Source organism: Cherax quadricarinatus, chromosome 44 (assembly GCF_038502225.1).
Source record: "Cherax quadricarinatus isolate ZL_2023a chromosome 44, ASM3850222v1, whole genome shotgun sequence".
In the NCBI taxonomy this organism is placed as follows: Eukaryota; Metazoa; Arthropoda; class Malacostraca; order Decapoda; family Parastacidae; genus Cherax; species Cherax quadricarinatus.
Genome location: NC_091335.1, coordinates 14,635,164 through 14,658,964, shown reverse-complemented (window position 1 = coordinate 14,658,964; position 23,801 = coordinate 14,635,164). Strand labels below are relative to the sequence as shown.

Below are 23,801 nucleotides of genomic sequence, written 5' to 3'. Positions count from 1 at the left end.
CTCTCACACTCTCTCACACTCTCTCACACTCTCTCACACTCTCTCACTCTCTCTCACTCTCTCTCACTCTCTCACACTCTCACACTCTCACACTCTCACACTCTCACACTCTCACACTCTCACACTCTCACACTCTCTCACTCTCACACTCTCACACTCTCACACTCTCACACTCTCACACTCTCACACTCTCACACACTCGCATGCATGCATGCACGCTCGCACTCGTGCACACTCGCATGCACTCGCGCACGAATGCACATGCGCATATGCACACACACACACACACACACACACACACCAGGAGTTATGACTCGACCCCTGCAACCACAAACAGGCGAGTACCCACAAAGTACATTACAATTTATGTATATATTTAACCCAGGATAAACCTTGATAGTCAAACAATGCGACTAATTTTCATGTTTTGAGAGATATCACACCCTGAATAAACTGTAATATCATATCATTATATACAAATTTTTAGAAGACAAAAATAATCATAAGAAATTAAAAACAATTATTTGTAGTAGTAGCAAAGAATTTTTAAACCTTGCCAGTTTGGTTTCATGCCAGGAGAAAGTATAAATGATGCAATAATAGAAATGCTTGATTCAATTTAGACATCTCTAGAAATTACCGAATATACCATGGGTCTTTTTAATAATGTACAAAAAGTTTTTCATACTGAAAACCACAATATCCCGCTACTTAAACCAGAATATTATGGAACATTATGGTCACACTTCCCTAAAATCCCAACACAAGACCATCAATGACAATATTTCATCTTGACCTATCAGCAAAGGGGTACCAGAATGCAGTATTTTCTAAGCCCTATATTATTTCTCATCTACATCAATGACCTACCTAATTCCTCCAAGGCACCTAAATCATAACAACACTGTTACAAACAAATCACAAAGTGGGTAGGGCTTGAACCCATGATGATTCCTAAAACCTCACAGAGGCAGCTGGTTGAGTGGTTAACATACTGGCCTGTGAGTTTTAGGGACTCACTTGCCATGGTTCAAGACCCACACAACTTTTATCGTTTCAAATCCAGACCTGGTTGTCTTCAACGACACTGTTTATTATGAGCTTGTAAATATATCTACTCTGATGACAACAAACCATCTCTCCATCAATATTCATAAAACTGCTGACATAGTATTCAAGAGTAAGGTTAAAAATATTCAACTGAATGCAAAAGTTAAATTTTATACATAATGAAAGAAAAGATGAGGAAAAAATTCTTAGGCATATACCTTTACAGCAAACTAAAATTCAACACAACACATGAATCTAAGAAAAGTTTTAAAAACTATGCATTCTTTCAGATGTGCTACCACGTACCTCAAAAACCAATACTCTCTCCCTATACTACTCACTAATTTATCCTTACCTCACTTACAGTATTTGTGAATAGGAATCTATAAAACAAATCACCTAAAATTCATCATAACAAAATTTTGCTATTAGAATAATCACTCAATCACATTGTAGATACAACACACCCCTGCTAGTCAAAACATGCAAAACATTTACACTTATTGCTGTGCATAGTGTATACAGTATAGAGAGAACTCAATACAAATATTAACCTAGTGATAAAACTTCTTGCAGAGCTGTAACAGAAGGCATATTTTTTTTTTTAACACACTAGTCACCTCCCACCAAGGTAGGGGGACCTGGCAAAGAAGAAAACACTTTCACTATCACTCATGAAATCACTGTCTTTTCAGAAGGGAAGAGATATCACAGTTCAAGTGAACCTCAATCTGCAACATTCCCACCCCTCCTTCATAGTGCAGGCACTATACTTCCCACTTCCAGAACTCAAGTCCAGCTAAACAGTTTCCTTGAATCCCTTCATAAATGTTATGCTGCACACACTACATCAGCATGTCAAATCATTAAAGTCACTGGCCTCTACTCCTAGCAGTTAAAACCTCATTCATGAACCTCCTCCCTCCAGCCTTTCCTATTATGACCCCTACCCCACCTTCCCTCCACCCCAGATTTATATACACTCCTAGTCCTCCTATTTAATTCCATCTCTCAATGTCCAAACCACCTCAACAACCCCTCTTCAGCTCACTGAATAATCCCCAAACTCTAAATTCTCTGAATAATGTTCACACTACACAATGCCCTCAAATACGATATCTCTGTCTTCAGCCACTTCCTCACTGTAACATTATAAACCCATGTTTCACACCCATACAATAGTGCTAGTACCACTATACTCTGGTACATTCCCCTTTTTCCCCTCCATGGATAAAGGTCTTAATCTTCAGAGATGTCTCAACACACCACACATCTTTTTTCTCTTCACCAATTCTATGGGTCACCTCATCTCTCATAGAGCCACCTGACAAAGTCCATTCCCAAATTTTTTTTTTTTTTTTTTCAACAAGTCGGCCGTCTCCCACCGAGGCAGGGTGACCCAAAAAAAAGAAAGAAAATCCCCAAAAAGAAAATACTTTCATCATCATTCAACACTTTCACCACACTCGCACATTATCACTGTTTTTGCAGAGGTGCTCAGAATACAACAGTCTAGAAGCATACACATATAAAGATACACAACATATCCCTCCAAACTGCCAATATCCCAAACCCCTCCTTTAAAGTGCAGGCATTGTACTTCCCATTTCCAGGACTCAAGTCCGACTATATGAAAATAACCGGTTTCCCTGAATCCCTTCACTAAATATTACCCTGCTCACACTCCAACAGATCGTCAGGTCCCAAGTACCATTCGTCTCCATTCACTCCTATCTAACACGCTCACGCACGCTTGCTGGAAGTCCAAGCCCCTTACCCACAAAACCTCCTTTACCCCCTCTCTCCAACCCTTTCGAGGACGACCCCTACCCCGCCTTCCTTCCCCTATAGATTTATATGCTTTCCATGTCATTCTACTTTGATCCATTCTCTCTAAATGACCAAACCACCTCAACAACCCCTCTTCTGCCCTCTGACTAATACTTTTATTAACTCCACACCTTCTCCTAATTTCCACACTCCGAATTTTCTGCATAATATTTACACCACACATTACCCTTAAACAGGACATCTCCACTGCCTCAAACCGTCTCCTCGCTGCTGCATTTACCACCCAAGCTTCACACCCATATAAGAGTGTTGGTACTACTATACTTTCATACATTCCCTTCTTTGCCTCCATAGATAACGTTTTTTGACTCCACATATACCTCAACGCACCACTCACCTTTTTTCCCTCATCAATTCTATGATTAACCTCATCCTTCATAAATCCATCCGCCGACACGTCAACTCCCAAGTATCTGAAAACATTCACTTCTTCCATACTCCTCCTCCCCAATTTGATATCCAATTTTTCTTTATCTAAATCATTTGACACCCTCATCACCTTACTCTTTTCTATGTTCACTTTCAACTTTCTACCTTTACACACATTCCCAAACTCATCCACTAACCTTTGCAATTTTTCTTTAGAATCTCCCATAAGCACAGTATCATCAGCAAAAAGTAACTGTCAATTCCCATTTTGAATTTGATTCCCCATAATTTAATCCCACCCCTCTCCCAAACACCCTAGCATTTACTTCCTTTACAACCCCATCTATAAATATATTAAACAACCATGGTGACATTACACATCCCTGTCTAAGACCTACTTTTACCGGGAAGTAGTCTCCCTCTCTTCTACACACCCTAACCTGAGCCTCACTATCCTCATAAAAACTCTTTACAGCATTTAATAACTTACCACCTATTCCATATATGTACTTGCAACATCTGCCACATTGCTCCTCTATCCACTCTATCATATGCCTTTTCTAAATCCATAAATGCAATAAAAACTTCCCTACCTTTATCTAAATACTGTTCACATATATGCTTCAATGTAAACACCTGATCTACACATCCCCTACCCACTCTGAAGCCTCCCTGCTCATCCGCAATCCTACATTCTGTCTTACCTCTAATTCTTTCAATTATAACCCTACCGTACACTTTTCCTGGTATACTCAGTAAGCTTATTCCTCTATAATTTTTACAGTCTCTTTTGTCCCCTTTCCCTTTATATAAAGGGACTATACATGCTCTCTGCCAATCCCTAGGTACCTTCCCCTCTTTCATACATTTATTAAACAAAAGTACCAACCACTCCAACACTATATTCCCAAATATCTGAACATATTTACTTCCTCCATAATCCATCCCTCCCCCCAATCAGATATCCAGTATTTCACTGCCTATATACTTTGATACTCTCATCACCTAGTTATTTCTTATGTTTACTTTAAATTTCCTTCTTTTATATACCCTCCCAAATTCGTTTAACATCCTCTGCAACTTCTCTTCCGAATAGTCAATGGCAAAAATCAACTGTGACAACTTCCACCCCAAACCAGATTCATAATCTTTCAATCTCACACTTCTCCTTATCACCCTAGCATTCACTTCTTTTGCAATCTCATCTATAAATACTGTGTTAGACAACCATAGTGACATCACAAATCCCTGTCTAAGACCTTATTTACTGGAAAATATGTTTGTCTCCTACTCTATCCACATAAAAGCTCCTTACTGTTGTAAATAACCTACTACCTATTCCATACCTTTGCAACATCTACAACACTGCTCCCTTATCAATCCTATCATAAGCCTTTTCTAGATCCATAAATGCAATGAAAAGTTACTTACCTTTATTTCAGCGTTCACTTATGTGCTTCAACAGATACTCTACAAGATATCGCAATGTGTTCTACTCAACCACAGTAGAAGCTCCATACAAAGACAAAACACAAAAATATGGAACTCTCTTTTAAAGCTCACCATTTGCCAACTGCTTCAAACACATTGTTAAAAAACATCTCAATTTAGGGTAAATTTACACATATTCAATATAAATGTCATATGCTATAGATATAATGCGACCTGCTTATTCAGACTCCAATCAGCATTCATACTCGTGTATTACCAGTACTATACTGTGTTTCTAACCCCAACAATTACTATAACTAAAACCACCAATATAATTTTGTGTTAGTATGTCTTCATATTACCATTACAATTTTAATATACAGTACACTACAGTTTTGTAGTTTGGGAAACCCAGCATCAGTGAGAAACAACCAGAATACTAAAAAAACAACTCTTTGGACAACTTTATATTAAATTTAACATCTCAATAATCCCACTTCAACAACACAACTGTATTACATTGAAAATTTAGTTTCAAGTTTCAGTTTCAGCCTGAAATGCTCTGCATAACCAGGGGCTTTTTTAAACTTATAAAATAAATTTTGCCTTATTTTGTAATAACTATGTGCATTCAAAATAATTGGCAAATTTTTTTGAAACTCTTAATAACTGCCCCACCAATTTAATGATTAATGAAAAGATTACCATACTGTATGGCTAACAGGTTTTAGCAATATTTAAAAAAAAAAAATCACCATCCAAATAAATATACCAAATGTGAGAATTACAACCTACAGAAGTGCACCAAACATCCCTACCTGTATCAATAATATTTGCATCCTCTTCACTTCTGGTTTCCAAAGCACCAAAGTCATGAACCAAATCTCCCACAGAAGATTGACCATCGGTACTAAGGATTATTTTTAGATCCTGTTCCGGGCTGGGTAACACTGGAGAATCAGGACTGGCATCTTCTGAAGGAGGGGTATGTTGTTGGGTGCTGAAGGTATTATAATCTTCATCTGCAGAATTTGGAGTTTGTAAAATGTTATCTGGAATTTCATTCTCATACACAGAAGCACCAGGAGTCTCAGTGATAGCAATTTGGGAAACTGACAGGAGTGGATCTGCTTCCAAATCACCTGCTATACTGTCATCTGAAGCACTATTAGGCTCTTCTTCATTAGAATCCTTTGGTGCTGGGGAAGAGTCTAAAGAATCCTGGGATTCCACAGATTCTGGACTATTTGCATTTTCTAAGCTGCCAAACCAAGAAGATAAAAAACCTCCTGTAACTACTGCCTGTTTATCTGCAGTCTCAGCTACTGAATCTGGTTTTGGTATTCCAAATTCATCATCAGTTGGTGTGCTATCTGTAGTACTTGTGCCAGAGATAGTGTTAACAGAAGATGACCCGGCAGTACTCCCCTCACTTAAATTTTCTGTAGTTTCCTGAGTGTTATTTCCTTCATTCTCTTTTTCCTCGCTTTCTTCTTCTTTCATTGCATTTTCTTTGTCATCTTTTGCTTTTCCTTCTTTAATATCTTCTTTTACTTTGACTTTATTTTCTTCCTCTTCAATTACTTTTTCTTCTTTTACTTCGCTTTCTTCTTTTACTTCACCTTCTTTTGCCTTACTTTCTTTTTCTTTTTTTACTTCATTTTCTTCTTTCTTGTTTATTATATTTCCTTCAATTACTTCTTTTTCACCATTACTCCAAGATGTTACTGTTGAAGATGCATCAAACCATGATGAAGATGAATTAATATCTGAAATACCTGTAGTTTGTTCTCTCTGCACACTATGTTCCTCTTCAGAAGGAAAAATCATTGTGGTCTGCTGAGAATTTTCAACCATAGGAGTAGAACTAACAATTTCTGGAATTACTGATCCACTCTCTTCCAAACTTGACACCACTAAAGGTTTGGTATTAACAAAATGAGATTGAGATGTGTCTAATGATGACTGAGAAAGAGATGGATGTGCATGCCCTGCAGCCAACTTTTCGTTCATTCCTGAAGATTCTTCAGAAATGACTGTAGATGGCTCAATAACAGGAGGTATGTGTGTAGCACTAGCCATTTCATCAAAAATTTCTACTGTAGTACCATCAATTACTTCAAAATTTAACGGAGATCTTTTAATGTCATCCAACTTCTTGTCATTATATTCTTCAGTAGCAACACTATCTGCAGATTTATTTTCAAATTGTGATAAGTCAGGGCTTGGGAGACCTATGTTAGAAGCAGAAACTGAATTTGAGATATTTACAGTATCACTGAACACTTCTGGTGTGTCCTCCTTTTCCCCTCCAGAGTCAGCTTGTTTTTCTTTAATATCTGCATCTTCCTTCTTACCATCCCAGTTGTCTTTCTCAATTTCAAAACTTTCTTCAATTATTTTTTCTTCCTTTTCTTTTACTTCATCAGTCTTAATTTCTTCCTTGTCTTCAAGTTCCTCATCACTTTTTCTATCATTTGAATGTTTTTGTTCTTCATCTTCACTACCTTTGAATTCTTGAGATGCTCTGATGTTCTCTTCATAGTGTTGTTCTTTTTCTGCCTCTTGGACTTTTAAGAGATTAAACTCTACATCCTCAGCACTTAAGGCAATTTCTTCTACACCTAAAGTTTTTTCTTCATTCTCAGTATTATCAGATACTTCATGAATTTCTTCTGAATCCTCACTATGATGATCCTTCAAATGTTTATCATCAGTAAAGGATTCAGTTGGAACTTCATATTTAAGGTCTTTTATTAAAATTTTATTTTCTCGGATATATCTCTTTGGCACATACCCCCGTTTGCCTTTGATCTGAAAAGAGAAAGCTGAAAGTTATAACCTTGCATACAGAAACAAGAAAAGAGAAAGCTGAAGGTTATTGAAGGTTATTACCTTAAATACAGAAATAAGATTGTAATTAGAAAGAACAAAATTTTTTGTCCTACAATGCTTTAATTAATGAGGGTTATGAGTACCTACAGTGCTGCTGAGTAGCAAGATTCAACCTATTCTACGGAATGTATAAATAAGGATGAATGTAATATATTAAAATTATTTACAGTACTTATACAAGTATATTTCCTTTATCTCAAATAAGGATTTAAGAAGTGCAACTTCAAAGCAGGAAAGTAAAATGCGTATATTATTATGAAATACAACCTGGAAAAGATAAAAGTACCTAGAAAAATGAAGTTAACTACATGAGTGGGCTCCTCACAAAAGCAATCATTTGAAGTGTTCACAGAATCACATAAAAGGGATGTTTTTCAACCTATTTTTTTTTTTAACCCACCAAACATTTCCCACATAAGCAGAGTGACCAAAAAATGAAGAAACACATTCACCATCACTGTCCTGCCACAGATGCACTGATACTACAATTCAAAACTGCAACTATACTCACTCCTTTGGAGTGCAGACACTGTACTTCCTAACTCCAGGACTCAAATCCAGCTAACAGTAAGATATGGGTGCAAATTACAACATATACAGATGCAAGAGAATACTTCAAAGGGAAGAGAAAGACTACATAACTGACTCGACTGTTGTATTAATAGTGGAAAACTAGAATCTGGCAATTACATTTGTATATAAGAACCATCATCAATGGGAGAGAATTTCACATAACAAATAAGAAAGGAAGATACATAGTTGCCTTGAAAGCTTTGAAAATCCTACATTCCAAATACGTAATTAATGAAAGACTGTAAACAGCATTGTACGTACCTAGAAATACATTAGCCACATACAGTAGTCCCCCTATAGCTGCAGAGGATAAGTTCCAAGACCTACCATGGATACCCAAAACGTTGGCCGTTTCCCACCGAGGCAGGTGACCCAAAAAGAGAGAAAAACCCAAGAAAACAAGAAAAAACTTTCATCATCATTCAACACTTTCACCATCACTCATACATAATCACTGTCTTTGCAGAGGCGCACAGACACGACAGCTTAGACGTCCCGCCAAACTGCCAATATCCTAAGCCCCTCCTTTAACCCTTTCAGGGTCGGTGCCATACTTAACCCTTTCAGGGTCCAAGGCCCAAATCTGGAGTCACGCACCAGTGTCCAAGAATTTTCAAAAAAAAAAATTTGTTATTTTTTCTTATGAAATCGTAGAGAATCTTTTTGTGAAGGTAATAAAACAAAAAGTACGAAATTTGGTGGAAAATTGACGAAATTATGCTCTCGCGAATTTTGATGTGTCAGCGATGTTTACGAATCAGCGATTTTGCCGACTTTGACTCCCATTTTAGGCCAATTACATTATTCCAATCAACCAAATTCTTAGCTATTTCACTAGTATTACTTCTATTCTATCGATTGAGCACAAGAAATCGCCAAGTCAACTGTTTCAACTACAAAATAAAGTGATCGGAAATTGTTAATTTGGCCAATTTAACACAAAGTTCAAAATATTCCAATTTCAAAATAGGGTCCAGAATAAACAATGTAGGCATTCCTGGCACTAAACTAATATATCCTCTGTTCATTAGTTATGTTTTGAGGCTTTACAAATAAATTCCATTTTGATTTTTTATTCACATAATGAATTTTTATTCACACCAAAAAATAGAAGATTTACTGTTATGCAATACTGTAATAATTGTATAAATATCATCACCATATTTGTGAATGTATATTAGACCCACCAGCTGACGTGTATTAGATGTGTGAGGTCGTTTGTTTACTCTTGAATATCGGTAAAAATTTAACATTTCCGCTACTTTGAGCTCAGGTTCAAGCCATTTCCAGTGCTAAAACCAATGAAAATCATCTCTATTTCTGTAATATGTCTTCCATTCTATCAAATGAGACCAAGAAATCGCAAATACAACTATAAAAAACATACGAAAAAACACTGCAAATTTGCTGTTTTAATCGAAAAATCATGATTTCAGTTTTTTTCTCTCATTATACACAGTGTGCTGCAGGATCTGTTTTATGTGGTGCACACATACCACATAGATGTATTCTCTCATATCTAGGCCCAAATGTACCACTCACAGTTTATCAGAGTGAGCTGAGCTCATGGCGTAGATCTACGGTTTGGACACTCACCGTAAAGCCGTAGATCTACGGGACGGACCCTGAAAGGGTTAAACGGCTTGAGAGCCAGGGTTGGTGCCATACTTGTACACGTAAATTCCAGTGCCTTCAAATCCAGTGGAAGAAAGCTGGTAGGCCTACATATGAAAGAATGGGTATGCATGGTCAATGCGCGCAGTACAAAAAAATCCTGCAGCACGCAGTGCATAATGAGAAAAAAAAAAATCCGACCATGTTTTTGGTTTAAAACAGCGACTTTGCAGTGTATTTTCGTTTGGTATTTATGGGTGTATTCTCATCTTTTTGGTCTCATTTAATAGAATGGAAGATATATTAGAGAAATAGAGATGATTGATTGGTTTCACAATGAAAAGTACCTTCAAATTGAGCTGAAATTAGCGGAAATGTTCGATTTTTGCCAAAGTTCAATAGTTAACAAATCACACCACGCATCCAATACACATCAACCAGAGAGTCTAATATTCTTTCACAAGTGAGCTGATATTATTTACACCGTTTCTACAATAATGCAGTAGTTTGTATAACAGTAAATCTTCCATTTTTTGTGAGAAAAAAAATTCAAAATGGAAAGCAAGTGTAATATAAAAGGGGCCTAGAGACATGACTAATGAACAGAGAAAATTTTATTTTTGTGCCAGGAATGTCTGTCTTGTTTATTCTGGACCCTATTTTGAAATTGGCAACTTTTGAAATTTGTGTGAAATTGGTTAAATTGCCAATTTTTTACCACTTCACTGGATAGTTGAAATCGGTAAATGGGCAGGTTCTTGTATTCATTCGATAGAACAAATGGAGTTCTAGTGAAATAGCTATGATCTTAGTTGACTGGAACATTGGAATTGGCTGTAAATAGGGCTAAAAGTGGGCGAAATTGCCGATGCGTAAATATTGAATTTCATACTTTTGGTGTCATTACCATCAGGAAAAGATTCTCTATCATTTCACAAGAAAAAGTATTTTTTTTATTTTTATTTTTCGAGCCTGAGAGCAAGTTCAGGATTGGGAGTCACGACCCTGAAAGGGTTAAAGTGCAGGCATTGTATTACCTATTCCCAAGACTCAAGTCCAGCTAACCGGTTTCCTTGAATCCCTTCACAAAATATTACCCTGCTCACACTCCAACAGTCGTCAGGTCCCAAAAACCATTCGTCTCCAGTCACTCCTATCTAACACGCTTATGCATGCTTGCTGGAAGTCCAAGCCCCTCACTCGCAAAACCTCCTTTACCCCTTCCCTCCAACCTTTTTGGGGACAACCCCTACCCCACCTTCCTTCAACAGATTTATACACTCCCCAAGTCATTCTACTTTGTTCCATTCTCTCTAAATGACCAAACCACCTCAACAGCCCCTCTTCAGCCCTCTGACTAATACTTTTAGTAACTCCACACCTCCTCCTAATTTCCACATATGAATTCTCTGCATAATATTTACACCACCATTGCCCTTAGACACGACATCTCCACTGCCTCCAGCTGCCTCCTTGCTGCAGCATTTACAATCCATGCTTTACAACCCATGCTTCACACCCATATAAGAGTGTTGGTACTACAATACTCTCGTACATTCCCTTCTTTGCCTCCATGGATAATGTTGTCTCCACAGATACCTCAACACACAACTCACCTTTTTTTTTTGCTTTATCAATTCTTTGGTTAACCTCATCCTTCATAAACCCATCCACTGACAAGTCACCTCCCAAATATCAGAAAACATTCACTTCTTCCATACTCCCTCCCTCCAATGTGATCTCTAATTTTTCTTTATCTAAATCATTTGATACCCTCATCACTTTACTCTTATTTATATTCACTTTCAACTTTCTATCTTTACACACCCTCTCAAACTCATGCACTAACCTTTGCAATTTTTCTTATGAATCCCCGAAAACACAGTATCGTCAGCAAAAAGTAACTGTCAATTCCCATTTTGTATTTGATTCCCCATAATATAATCCCACCCCTCTCCCGAACACCCTAGCATTTACTTCTTTTACAACCCCATCTATAAATATGTTAAACAACCATGGTGACATTACACATCCCTGTCTAAGACCTTTCTTTTACCGGGAAGTAGTCTCCCTCTCTTCTACACACCCTAACCTGAGCCTCATTATCCACATAAAAACTCTTTACAGCATTTAGTAACTTACAACCTATTCCAAGCACTTGCAACATCTGCCACATTGCTCCCCTATCCACTCTATCACATGCCTTTTCTAAATCCATAAATACAATGAAAACTCCCCTACTTTTATCTAAATACTGTTTACATGTTCACTGTTACGCAAGTCGTTTCTCGGTTACATACATGTCTATGATAAAGTTTGATAAATGATGCACAGTAAGTCAAGAATAAGCACTTCTTCACTGATGGGAGGCACTTCAAGGGTTCTCTTAGGCTTTGAAGAACTACCAACATCACTACTTTTGCACTTTGGGGCCATTATTAAGCAAAATTAAGGGTAATTTTCGGACCACGGCAAACAGTGGATAACTGAAACAGCAGAAACCAAATCCGTGGATACAGGGGTTTTAATGTACACACATACCAGAGGGTTACTGGCACTCTGCAAAGTTTGCTTTGAACCAACAGAGACCAGAACCTACTAGATATGAAAATACGTACACAAGATTTGATCTTCATGAATAATAAGGAACTAATCAAGAGATAATGTTAAATGCAATTACCAATTACAACTTCACAGAACACAAACAAGTATAAATTAACGTGCAGAGAAACTAAGAAGTAGCCAACATGAAGGGATATTCCATAAATTTAACTTAAAGACCCATGAGACATCCCCTGGGAAACTGTCCTAAGTGCCCTCAACCCACATCAGAGCATGGAAAAGCTGAAAACAACAGCATTCAATTTCTGTATGAAATTTGTTCAGCTGACAAAGCATAGAATATCAAACATTAAAAGAGAATGTAGAAAAATGTACAGAAAGCAAGAGAGCTACTTGCCACATCAAATGTCTATTTACCAAACGTTCCATCACCTTGCAAACTGCACTGGTAAGAGCAATGGGACGATAGTGGGAGGCATCATGTCCCGTGGTACCTGGTTTGCGGAAAGGGAGAACAATGGCAGATTTCCACAGCTGGGGAAGAACTCCTTGTGACCAAATAAGATTAAAGAGTCATAAGAGAACTGCAAGGGCTGATGGATGTAAATGCAGAATATGAATATGAATGCCATCAGGCCCATCTGCCGATGATTTGCAAGCTGAGAGTGTTGCCTCCAGTTCCAGAAGTGTAAAAGGCATATTATAAGATTCTTCTCTTTTAGAAGAAAAGTTTAAGGGATCTAACTCTCTGGCAGACTTTGAAGAATGAAACGTGGGGCATAGATGAAGCCCCTGAGAGATACAGACAAGATGATTACCAATTTCAGAGGCAACGTCAAGAGGGTTAGCGACACCAACATTGGCAACCAAAAGAACAGGAGCTGGGTCAGGAGAGTACAGTGGACCCCCGGTTAACGATATTTTTTCATTCCAGAAGTATGTTCAGGTGCCAGTACTGACCGAATTTGTTCTCATAAGGAATATTGTGAAGTAGATTAGTCCATTTCAGACCCCCAAACATACACGTACAAACGCACTTACATAAATACACTTACATAATTGGTCGCATTGGGAGGTGATCATTAAGCGGGGGTCCACTGTATATACCATTCAGTTTCCGTATGAAACTGAATGGTATATACAGGTGATGGTGGAAACAATCTCGCCAGCAAGTGCGTTTAGCATCACAGATGACACGGCAAGCGACCGCTTGCTTCTGCTTAAAATCAAGGAGTCTCTCTGTGGTTCTACTGTACTGGTACCTTCCCCACGCAGCGTGTTTCAAACATACTGTCCAAGCACAAGCAGACCACCAAGGCATGCACTTCTGAGAATGCCTGCCCGAGGTTTGGGGTACAGAATGTGAAGCTGCGGTTAAAACTGAGGTCAAGAAGAGGTGTAAAAGCTCATCAATGGAGGATGAAGAAGGAACTTCACTAGTAGCAGTTAGATGTGAGTAAAGGTTCCAATTTGCTCGGTCAAATTGCCAGTGGGGGCTACGAGGAGGTGGTGAATATGGAGGAGGAGTAAAGATTATTGGAAAATGATAGCTGCCACGCAAGTCGAAAAGGACAGGCCAGGCGAAGTCTAGTAGAGTAGAGGAAGAGCAGACCAAGAGATTGATGCACGAGTGAGAATGAGTACAAGGATCAAAATGGGTGGGAGTAGCCATATTTAAATATGGAGGGGGAGAGAAGCAAGAAAAGCCTCCAACTGAATGCCACAGGAGCCACAGTGAGATCCCCCCCTCCCTGGAGGAAATGGTGGGCATTAACCTTTAAACTGTCCAAAAGTAGATCTAGGTTTGCTCGTGTAGCACTCCAAATGTAGATCTACATTTTTTTACATGCTTTCTCATGGAGAAATTCAAGGTCGGAGCGCTACGTGCGCAAACGTAGATCTACGTTTGGACAGTTTAAGGCTTAAAATCGCCAAGTAACATAAGTGATGGCGGTTAGGAAGAAACCAGGAATGCAACATCTGGGACAGATAAGGCCCGAGAAGGAAAGAGATACAAAGAACAGGCTGTATACCACTTATTCAGGTGGATACAGGCTGCAGTGTAATGCAGCGAAGTATGAACAAAGAGCTGACAGTATAGAATACTGGTGCATAAAAGAAGTGCACTTTCATTAAAGGTTCCACTGAGAAAAGGGTTCGATGAATATAATAAACCATAGCCTGAGATGGGATGGATAACAGCGGAGCATAATTTGAGTTCTTGTAAACAAACACAAACAGGGGAAAACAGAGAGCAACACCTGGAGCTCACCCTGGGTTACCTCTGAGGCCGTGGATATTCCACTGTAAATAAGCCACGATTTGCGAAGAGAAAGATACAAGAAATTTTGAAGGAAGAGGTATCTATGGACTATTAGGATTAGAAAAGTCTACATGTAGAGGTAGCAGAAAGCTTTTAAGCAGCGAAGGATTGGGACACTGCGAAGAAAGGAGTTGTGCAGACAGATAAGAGTGAAGAGAAGGAACAAGAGGTGAATCAGTGTCCATCAATGATCTAGTGTCCTCAATATATTCTGAGAGAGCTTCAAGTGTTTCTGAGGACTAGGACGTTGCGTGTAGCGCAATACTGGAGATAGAAGAAGGAGGGTGAGTAAAGATTGGGGAGATGATGGACTGTACCAAAGTAAGGGGGGACAAAAGGGTAAAGGGAACTAGAGAAGAAGCTTGGGAGGGGACAGGAGAGGAAGCAACATAAGAGGGGGAAGAAGAGGAAGAAACTTGGGAGGGGACAGGGAAAGAAGGTACCATATGAAGAGGAGGATGAACCTCCACACTTGTAACAGAGCCAGTCAGAGGTAAAGAACTGGGTACAGACTGGGAAGGAAAAATGAGCAGGTTGCAGAAGGGAAGGAGGGGTGAAAGGAGATTTTAACAATGGGGATGTTTTGGACTTTGGAGTAGGAGAGGGGCGATGGGGAGTAGGTGTTGTACGAGGTCTTGTAGACACACAAACTTGTGAGTGAGAAGAGGAAGAGGTGAGAACAGAATGAGGTGCCGAGTAAGGGACCTCTGAGTCCAGGACAGCAAAAGAATTAGAAGATTGAGACACTTGTGCAACATATGGGAATCTTTATTCAGGAAATGTTTCGCCACACAGTGGCTTCATCAGTCCAATACAAAGTAGAAAGGCATAAGGAGAGGAGGAGTTTGAGGTAATCAGTCCCTCAGCCTGGAGTCGATGTGTTCAGTCCATCAATCTTGTAGAATGTACGGTACACTTTGGTACATTCTACAAGATTGATGGACTGAGCACATCAACTCCGGGCTGAGGGACTGATTACCTCAAACTCCTCCTCTCCTTACGCCTTTCTACTTTGTATTGGACTGATGAAGCCACTGTGTGGCGAAACATTTCCTGAATAAAGATTCCCATATGTTGCATAAGTGTCACAATCTTCAACTTGTCGGTTTTTCAAACCATTCATCACAAAAGAATTAGAGACAGGGGTGACTGTGGAAGGGGTGACCATAGAGGAGACTGCAGAAGTTGGAACCCCAGAGAAGGGGGACATTTAGTAACTCAAGAATAAGAAATATGGGGAAGTTTCCCCTGAAGGTGTAGATGAGAGACTGCCATAGCATATGGGAGGCCTTCTGCCTCCGAGACAATGGATTTCACGCTCATTTAAGTAAACTTGGCAACGGCAAGAGTAAGAGGAGTGAGCCTCATGACAATTAAGGCAAGAAGGACGAAGACTGCAAGACATATTGGTACGGTCGTCGGCACCACAGACTGGACATTCAGCTATGGACCTGCAATATTTTGCTGGACAACCAAAACACCAGCAATTTCTACATTGTTGTGGTGTAGAGATCACCTTTCGAACTCGCAAATGGTGTCCCACTACGTACATAGAGGATGCAGGCTCACAGCAGTCAAAAGTTAAGCGAGCTACATTGCAAGGGTATCGTCAGAATGACAGTACCACTACAAGAATTGAGGGAATGATGTTTTTCAATAGCTACAGGAATAGTATCGATAGTTGTAAGGAGAGAAAGATCGTGAGCTTGGTTAGCACTCTGGACAGTGATGATGCATGTACCACTCTTGAGAGCATGAAAGGATACATCTCTACCAACATGGCATAGAAGCGCCTTACCAATACTATGGTCAGAAAGATAGGCAGTAGAGGAAGTCGGTTGTAGAGTAAAAAACTTAGTCCCTTGTGTATTTTGAAACTGTGTGTAAAGGGAGTGTGTAACATGCTGGTCTTTTCTGAGAACGAGAAGGAAGCGAAGAAGTATCATCAGATAATGGTCTCGGGCATTTAGGTGTGGGACCAGAGTTGGTCCGACATGGGACAGGAGGGCGATCCAAAAATTGCCACACCGAAGAGGGAGAAACCAGAAGCATAGTCAAAGAAGAGTTTGTTGTAACCCCAGTACCTGGAGCAGGTGTCAAAACAGCACCAGCAGGAGGTACAGGGGCATTAGAAATATCCAAAGAGTGGTCAAAAAAACGAGGCAGGGTCAGAACAGGATGCGGTATCAGGAAGGGGCCCAGGGGTAGCAGGTTCATGGATTGGGAACTCCATGGTTAGGTCACTTTTTTTTTTTTTTTTTTTTTTTTTTTTTATAGAAAAAAAAATAAGACAAAAAACGGGGGGGGGGGGGGGAATGTGGAGGAATAGCTCCTAGGAGGAATGAAAGGGCCGTAAATCTCCCTCCGCACCCAAGAGGGCCTCAGCACCGCAAGTAGTGCAGATGTGGCATGGAACCCATGCCATACCCTACCCTTCAAGCCAGTAAACCAGCAATCTGGGATAGCAACCTCACATCTGCCGAGCCACCTCAGTGGACAAAAGAGGGGGCGGCCGGACACCTACCACAAAGCATACCTCCTTTGGCCACCACCCCCCCAAATCCAAAATGTAGCCTTCAGAGATACACCCGTTACCCGAAAGACACCCAAAGCCACCCCCCAGGAGACTGGAGAGGGATTGGGACATCCCCAGGTGATCCAGATTCCTCAGCAAACTACACCACCCCCCAAGGACCTCAACAGAATGGAACAGAACACTTTACCCATCCCCCTACCTATGAACTGAAAGGCCTGTGGGGAGAATCCCAAAGGCTGAAAACAGGAAGGGGATAGGAAAAGGATGGAGAGGGGAGAAGGAAAGGGAAAGGGGAGATGGGGGGATGAGATAGGAAAGGGGAGATTGGGGGGTAATTAGCTTCGGTTTGAGGAAGGAGACCAAAAGGTCTAATTCCTCAGACCAAGAGCTTTTTCACCATGCCAAGGAGTCCCCCCTTGAAGAGGACATACACAATTATGCTGAAAGAATTTGTACCATAAAACAATTTTCTGCAATTAAAGAGGGCTGTAGGGCAAATTTCCGCGAGCTCTCACCCAAAAATCGAAAAATTATGGAAATTGAGTTATATATACCGAAAAATAGCTTAACTCTTTGGCAACACAATGGTACCAGAATGAATGTTCTATGACGTTTCTACAAGAAATTATAGTCATTTATATCAGGTATGGTGACGGTGATATTGGTAGCGAGTCTGCTCACGGCCCGTATATTTTTTGGAGTTTTTTCCTTGTTTTTTATCGCTTTTTCTTCCATTATTCTTTCTAATATAATAACTGACTATTTGGTATCATAAAACAGTAGGCGGAGCTTATCCGTAGACTCAGAGACAACCAGGAACCATATGGGAATGCTTGGCAGTGCTCCCGCTCCAGAGAGTGCCAGGAGAAATCACTTCATCATTACGCTTATATATCAACTCTACGGCTTATTTGTCTATTAGAATTGATCTAATATGATATAATAAACACTATAAATAACATACAAACATGTTATATACTCTAGACTGAATGAAATAGGCCATAATATGGCGAGAGATTATCGGGAATATTTCGATATTATTGAGCTACTCCTCTCCAAGTCGTATTCTTTGGTCTCTGAGTAAGAGAAAACGGTTTTGAAGAGGATAACTACACTAGAACATCAGTTTACTAAGAAATACACCCAAACAAATGCGATTTTCGCGAATTTTTTTTTTTTTTTTTTTTTTGAGATGGGGGGCCGGCCGGCGCTACCGGCCGATATCTTGCAAGTAACTTGTTCACCTAAAGTCCATAATTCTTCCTTTATTACTTAATTAAATGGAATAATATTCACAGAAATTGTAGAATAATGATTTCTCTAATTTCCCCCAAGAAATTTTTGGAAATATTCCAAATACTTTGGGAGTTATGTGAGAGTAAAGGGCAGATTTTTTTGCAATATTCCAGAAACTTACAAACTTTATTTTTTTGTGAAATAAGGATAAGTTATTTAGAGGAAAGCTAACGATGAAAATTAGTATTAGCATTGTTCTCTCGGCACCAAGTGTCCAAACAACCTTACGAAGTCCCATATAAGAATGAATGTGGGCACAAGGGCATTTTCAGTCTTTTCTCAGTTGTTGTTTGAGGTATATTTTTGATAAATATTTTCAAGAAAGAGTGAAAACACTTTGTCTTGTGCACCAAAACTGGAGAAAATTGGACGGTAAACAAAAGTTACAAATTTTGCCCTACAGCGTCCTAAAGGCTGGCTGGGTAGTTTTATGTAATTAGAATAATTTTTAAGTTTAGGTGTTACTTTAAACACTAGTGTAGTCTACACCACTTTTTTTATTTCTTTACTAATGATGGGAATGGGTGTCTAAGAATCCAGAAAACTACCAGTGCTCTCACAGGCTCTTAAAAAATATATATATAATCCATGGATGACAAAATAATCATACACAGATCCATAAACACTGAATTACAAAGCATTTATTGAATGCTTATTAAACACTCACCTCCACCCCCCACAGATCTTTCCTGCTTCCTGCTTCTTTGCTGTATACAGTTACTTCTGCATTGATGGGAAACGACAGAATTTGCTTATCGATGCTATGGTAGCCAAGAAGCGAAAGACCCTTCGATATCGGCTCTGAGGGAATAAACTAATTATAAATAAACAGTACAGCAAAGCAATGTGAAGTAATTATGGTTACTTAAACTACTGAAAATCTATGCTCTACTTAATTTACCATATTACTACATTATGTATTTACTAATTTCAATCTATTCTACAAAGAGTCAGACATGCAATACGTATGCATTACTCCAAGAACCATACCTCCGAAAGTAGTATACGTATACTACTGTATCTACAGAAAAAGTGCAAATGGGGCCAGCAATGGGTAATGGTCTGAGCTCCTTTCTTGTGACATCCCATTTCAAAATATTTTAAAGACAAACTATTATATGGTATATGCAATACAAAGTATCGGTATCAGTAGGAACTGGTAGCAATATTGGAAATGGCCTAAAACTGAGTATTGGTGAATACTAATTTTATTGCTATCATTATCAGTATCAATACCAGCATTGATGTCAGTATCAGTGGGTATCGACTAATTCTGATTACATCGGTATCACACTAAAACAGAGTAGCTATCAATATCGCCAAAAAAACAAAATATTGTCCCATCCCTACAAAATATAGTGACTATTTAGGATATCATAAACTAAAGAAATCAGAAAACCTTCCTCCTGGTCTACAAGCTCTTCAAAAAGGGATACTGATTTTCTAACTGCATCTACAATGTCTTGTGCACAGATTAACATATGGTTTTCTAAATAGCCTACTGAATTATTTGATGAAAAGATGACACACTAGGCTTATTTACATCAACACCATATATTACATGGTTTTAAATTAACAATTCCTTACAAGATTATCCTAAACCTTATAACAATTATGGTAAAAAAAAATTGCTAAATAGAAAGATCATTAAAATACTGTACAGTATATGGTCCATAATGCTATTATTTTCTTTGGACACTAGCAGTAATTCCATCTCTTATCCAAGCATCTCAATAAAAATTATTGGCCATAATGTACACTTTCCCCAGGAGAGAAATCTACTAACATTTTATATTATAAATAACAACCATGTTATCTATTGCATGGAACACAAGTTATTCATTGTGGAAATTGTTTATTTACCTAATAATAGGCAAAATAAGAATATCAATTTATTTTTTGTTAAGTGTTGTTTAATGGACTTGGTTATATTTTAAACAAATAGGAAAGATTTATTTTTAGAGGTAAATTCAAAATCATAACTCAACCCAACCAAATCTAATACAGACCAGCTGTAAGGTTGTGGGTTAGGTTAGGTAACATTAGCTTAGGTTATATTTAACCCTTAAACTGTCAAAATGTAGATCTACGTTCACATGTGTAGTTCTCCGACCTTGATTTTCCCCATTTGAATTTAAAAAAAAAAAAAAAAAAAAAAAAAAAAAAAAACGTATATCTACATTTGGAGACCCCTCCCCCCCGCACGTGGACATTGATCTATGTTTGGACATTTTAAGGGTTAAAAGTCTTTTCACACAGGAAATAAATTACACTTACACTTACACAGGTACCATCTGACTTATGGCCAAGTTCGGTTCCGACAAACCAGTCGTAAGTCGAAATGGACATACCTTACTACTGAATATCAGCATCACATTTTTGCAATGACTTTATTTTATTGTTGCATTTTGGTACAGTGGACCCTCGACCAACGATGGCATCAATTAATGATAAATCCGACTAGCAATACATTTTAACGCAAAAATTTTTGCCTCGACTAGCGCTAAAAAACTCGACCAACACTATTCATTCCATCTGAGACGCGTCCACTTCTGGCCAGTGTTTACAAGCCAGCCAGCCACCGCGGTCGCTTAAAAGCATACAATCGGAACATTTCATATTATCACAGCCTTTTTAGTGATTGCACCTGCAAAGTAAGTCACCATGGGCCCCAAGAAAGCTTCTAGTGCCAACCCTACAGCAAAAAGGGTGAGAATTACTATGGATATGAAGAAAGAGATCATTGCGAAGTATGAAAGTGGAGTGCGTGTCTCCGAGCTGGCCAGGTTGTACACAAAACCCCAATCAACCATCGCTACTATTGTGGCCAAGAAAACGGCAATCAAGGAAGCTGTTCTTGCCAAAGGTACAACTATGTTTTCGAAACTGAGATCGCAAGTACTCGAAGATGTTGAGAGACTGTTATTGGTGTGGATAAATGAAAAACAGATAGCAGGAGATAGCATCTCTCAAGCGATCATATGTGAAAAGGCTAGAAGTTGCATGACGATTTAATTAAAAAAATGCCAGCAACTAGTGGTGATGTGAGTGAATTTAAGGCCAGCAAAGGTTGGTTTGAGAGATTTAAAGGGAAGGGAAGTAACCCTGGAAAAGGACTTGCCACCTCAAGTCCTAATGGAAGGGGATTCCCCTTCTAAACACTAAGACCATCAACACTCTCCCCTCCTCCCATCCCATCAATCATCACCAGATCTTCAATAAAGGTAAGTGTCATGTAACTGTGCATGTCTTCTTCAGTTTGTGTGTATTAAAATTAATATTTCATGTGGTAAAAACAATTTTTTTTATCATACTTTGGGGTGTCCTACACGGATTAATTTGATTTCCATTATTTCTTATGGGGAAAATTAACTTGACTAACGATGATTCTGACTAACGATGAGCTCTCAGGAACGGATTAATAGTGTTAGTCGAGGGTCCACTGTATTTCATTTTTTACTTTACTTTTTATGCTGTTAGTACTGTATTTTATACAGAAAAGGTTTAGGATAAACACTGTGTACAACACAAGCAGTTGTTTATTTCCCAGAAATTTGGCATAAAAAAACACAGTCGTAAGTCAAATGTCGAGCAGGTCGTAAGTCGAATGTCGAGCAGGTCGTAAGTCGGATGGTATGTATGTATGTATGTATGTATGTATGTATGTATGTGAACATCAAAATGGTATACAATACCGACAGGTTGGTAGGTAAGACACATAGGCAACAGTTAGGCAACTTTATTCCGAAATGTTTCGCCTACACAGTAGGCTTCTTCAGTCGAATACAGAAAGTAGGCAGGAACAGTAGAGATGTGAAGACGATGTAATCAGTCCATCACCCTTGAAGTCGTAGAATTTGAGGTTGTCAGTCCCTCGGCCTGGAGAAGTTCAGTTCCATAGTCAGGAACTATCTGTATTCGACTGAAAAAGCCTACTGTGTAGGCGAAACGTTTCAGAATAAAGTTGCCTAACTGTTGCCTATGTGTCTTACCTACATGTATGTATATATATATGTATGTATATATATGTATGTATATACTGTATATATGTATATATATATATATATATATATATATATATATATATATATATATATATATATATATATATATATGTATATATATATATATATATATATATATATATATATATATATATATATATATATAATGTATATATATATATATGTATATATATATATATGTATGTATGTATGTATGTATGTATGTATGTATGTATATATGTATATATATATATATATATATATATATATATATATATATATATATATATATATATATATATATATATATATATATATATATATATATGTATGTATGTATGTATCTATGTTTATATATATATATATATATATTACAGTGGACCCCCACTTAACGATCACCTCCCAATACGACCAATTATGTAAGTGTATTTATGTAAGTGCGTTTGTACGTGTATGTTTGGGGGTCTGAAATGGACTAATCTACTTCACAATATTCCTTATGGGAACAAATTCGGTCAGTACTGGCACCTGAACATACTTCTGGAATGAAAAAATATCATTAACCGGGGGTCCACTGTATATATATACACACACACACACACAATATATATATATATATATATATATATATATATATATATATATATATATATATATATATATATATATATATATATATATATATATATATATATATATATACACACACACACACACACAGTGGTCCCTCGCTTTTCGTAGTTCCCGGCAATCGTAAACTTCGCCAATCATAGAGGTATTTTCGTATAAACATGGACTCGCTTTTCATAGGTTGACTCGCGAGTCGTAGTTCGTCCGGGACGCGTACCCACGGCGTGAGCCAGGGCAGCAACCAGTCTGGCATTGTTTACCAGTGAGTGAAGGTCCCCTCACGTGCTCCAGCGAAATATTTCATAATATTCCATTTATTTTAGTGCTTGCAAGTACTAAATAAGCTACCATGGCTCCAAAGAAAGCTCCTAGTGCCAAGCCTGTGGTAAAGAAGGTGAGAAATACGATTGAATTTAAGAAAACCATCAATGAACAATATGAAAGTGGTACAAGGGTGGCCAAACTGTCCAGGATGTATAAGAAACCCTACACAACCTTATGTTCCATAGTGGCCAAGAAAAATGAAATAAAGGATGCTGTTGTTGCAAAGGGAGTAACTATGCTGACAAAAATGAGATCACCAGTACTGGAAGAGGTTGAAAAGTTATTATTGGTGTGGATAAATGAGAAACAACTAGCAGGAGATACTCTTATGACTTCGTTTATT

At 38.3% G+C, this 23,801-nt stretch overlaps 1 protein-coding gene across 7 annotated transcripts in view; it reads right to left on the bottom strand.

Moving 5' to 3' along the window:
• LOC128697363 (uncharacterized) overlaps nt 1–23,801 on the bottom strand; it is a 152,571-nt gene that overhangs the window by 119,890 nt on the left and 8,880 nt on the right. For 6 of the 7 annotated variants that reach the window (XM_070094104.1, XM_070094110.1, XM_070094109.1 and 3 more), the window contains exons 2-3: nt 19,168–19,301; nt 5,520–7,515 (exon numbers count right to left, since the gene is read on the bottom strand). The exons of the other annotated variant lie outside the window; for it this stretch is intronic. In XM_070094104.1, coding sequence (XP_069950205.1) covers nt 5,520–7,515; nt 19,168–19,301 — 2,130 coding nt within the window. The remainder of the gene's footprint in view (nt 1–5,519; nt 7,516–19,167; nt 19,302–23,801) is intronic. 7 annotated transcript variants of the gene reach the window in all.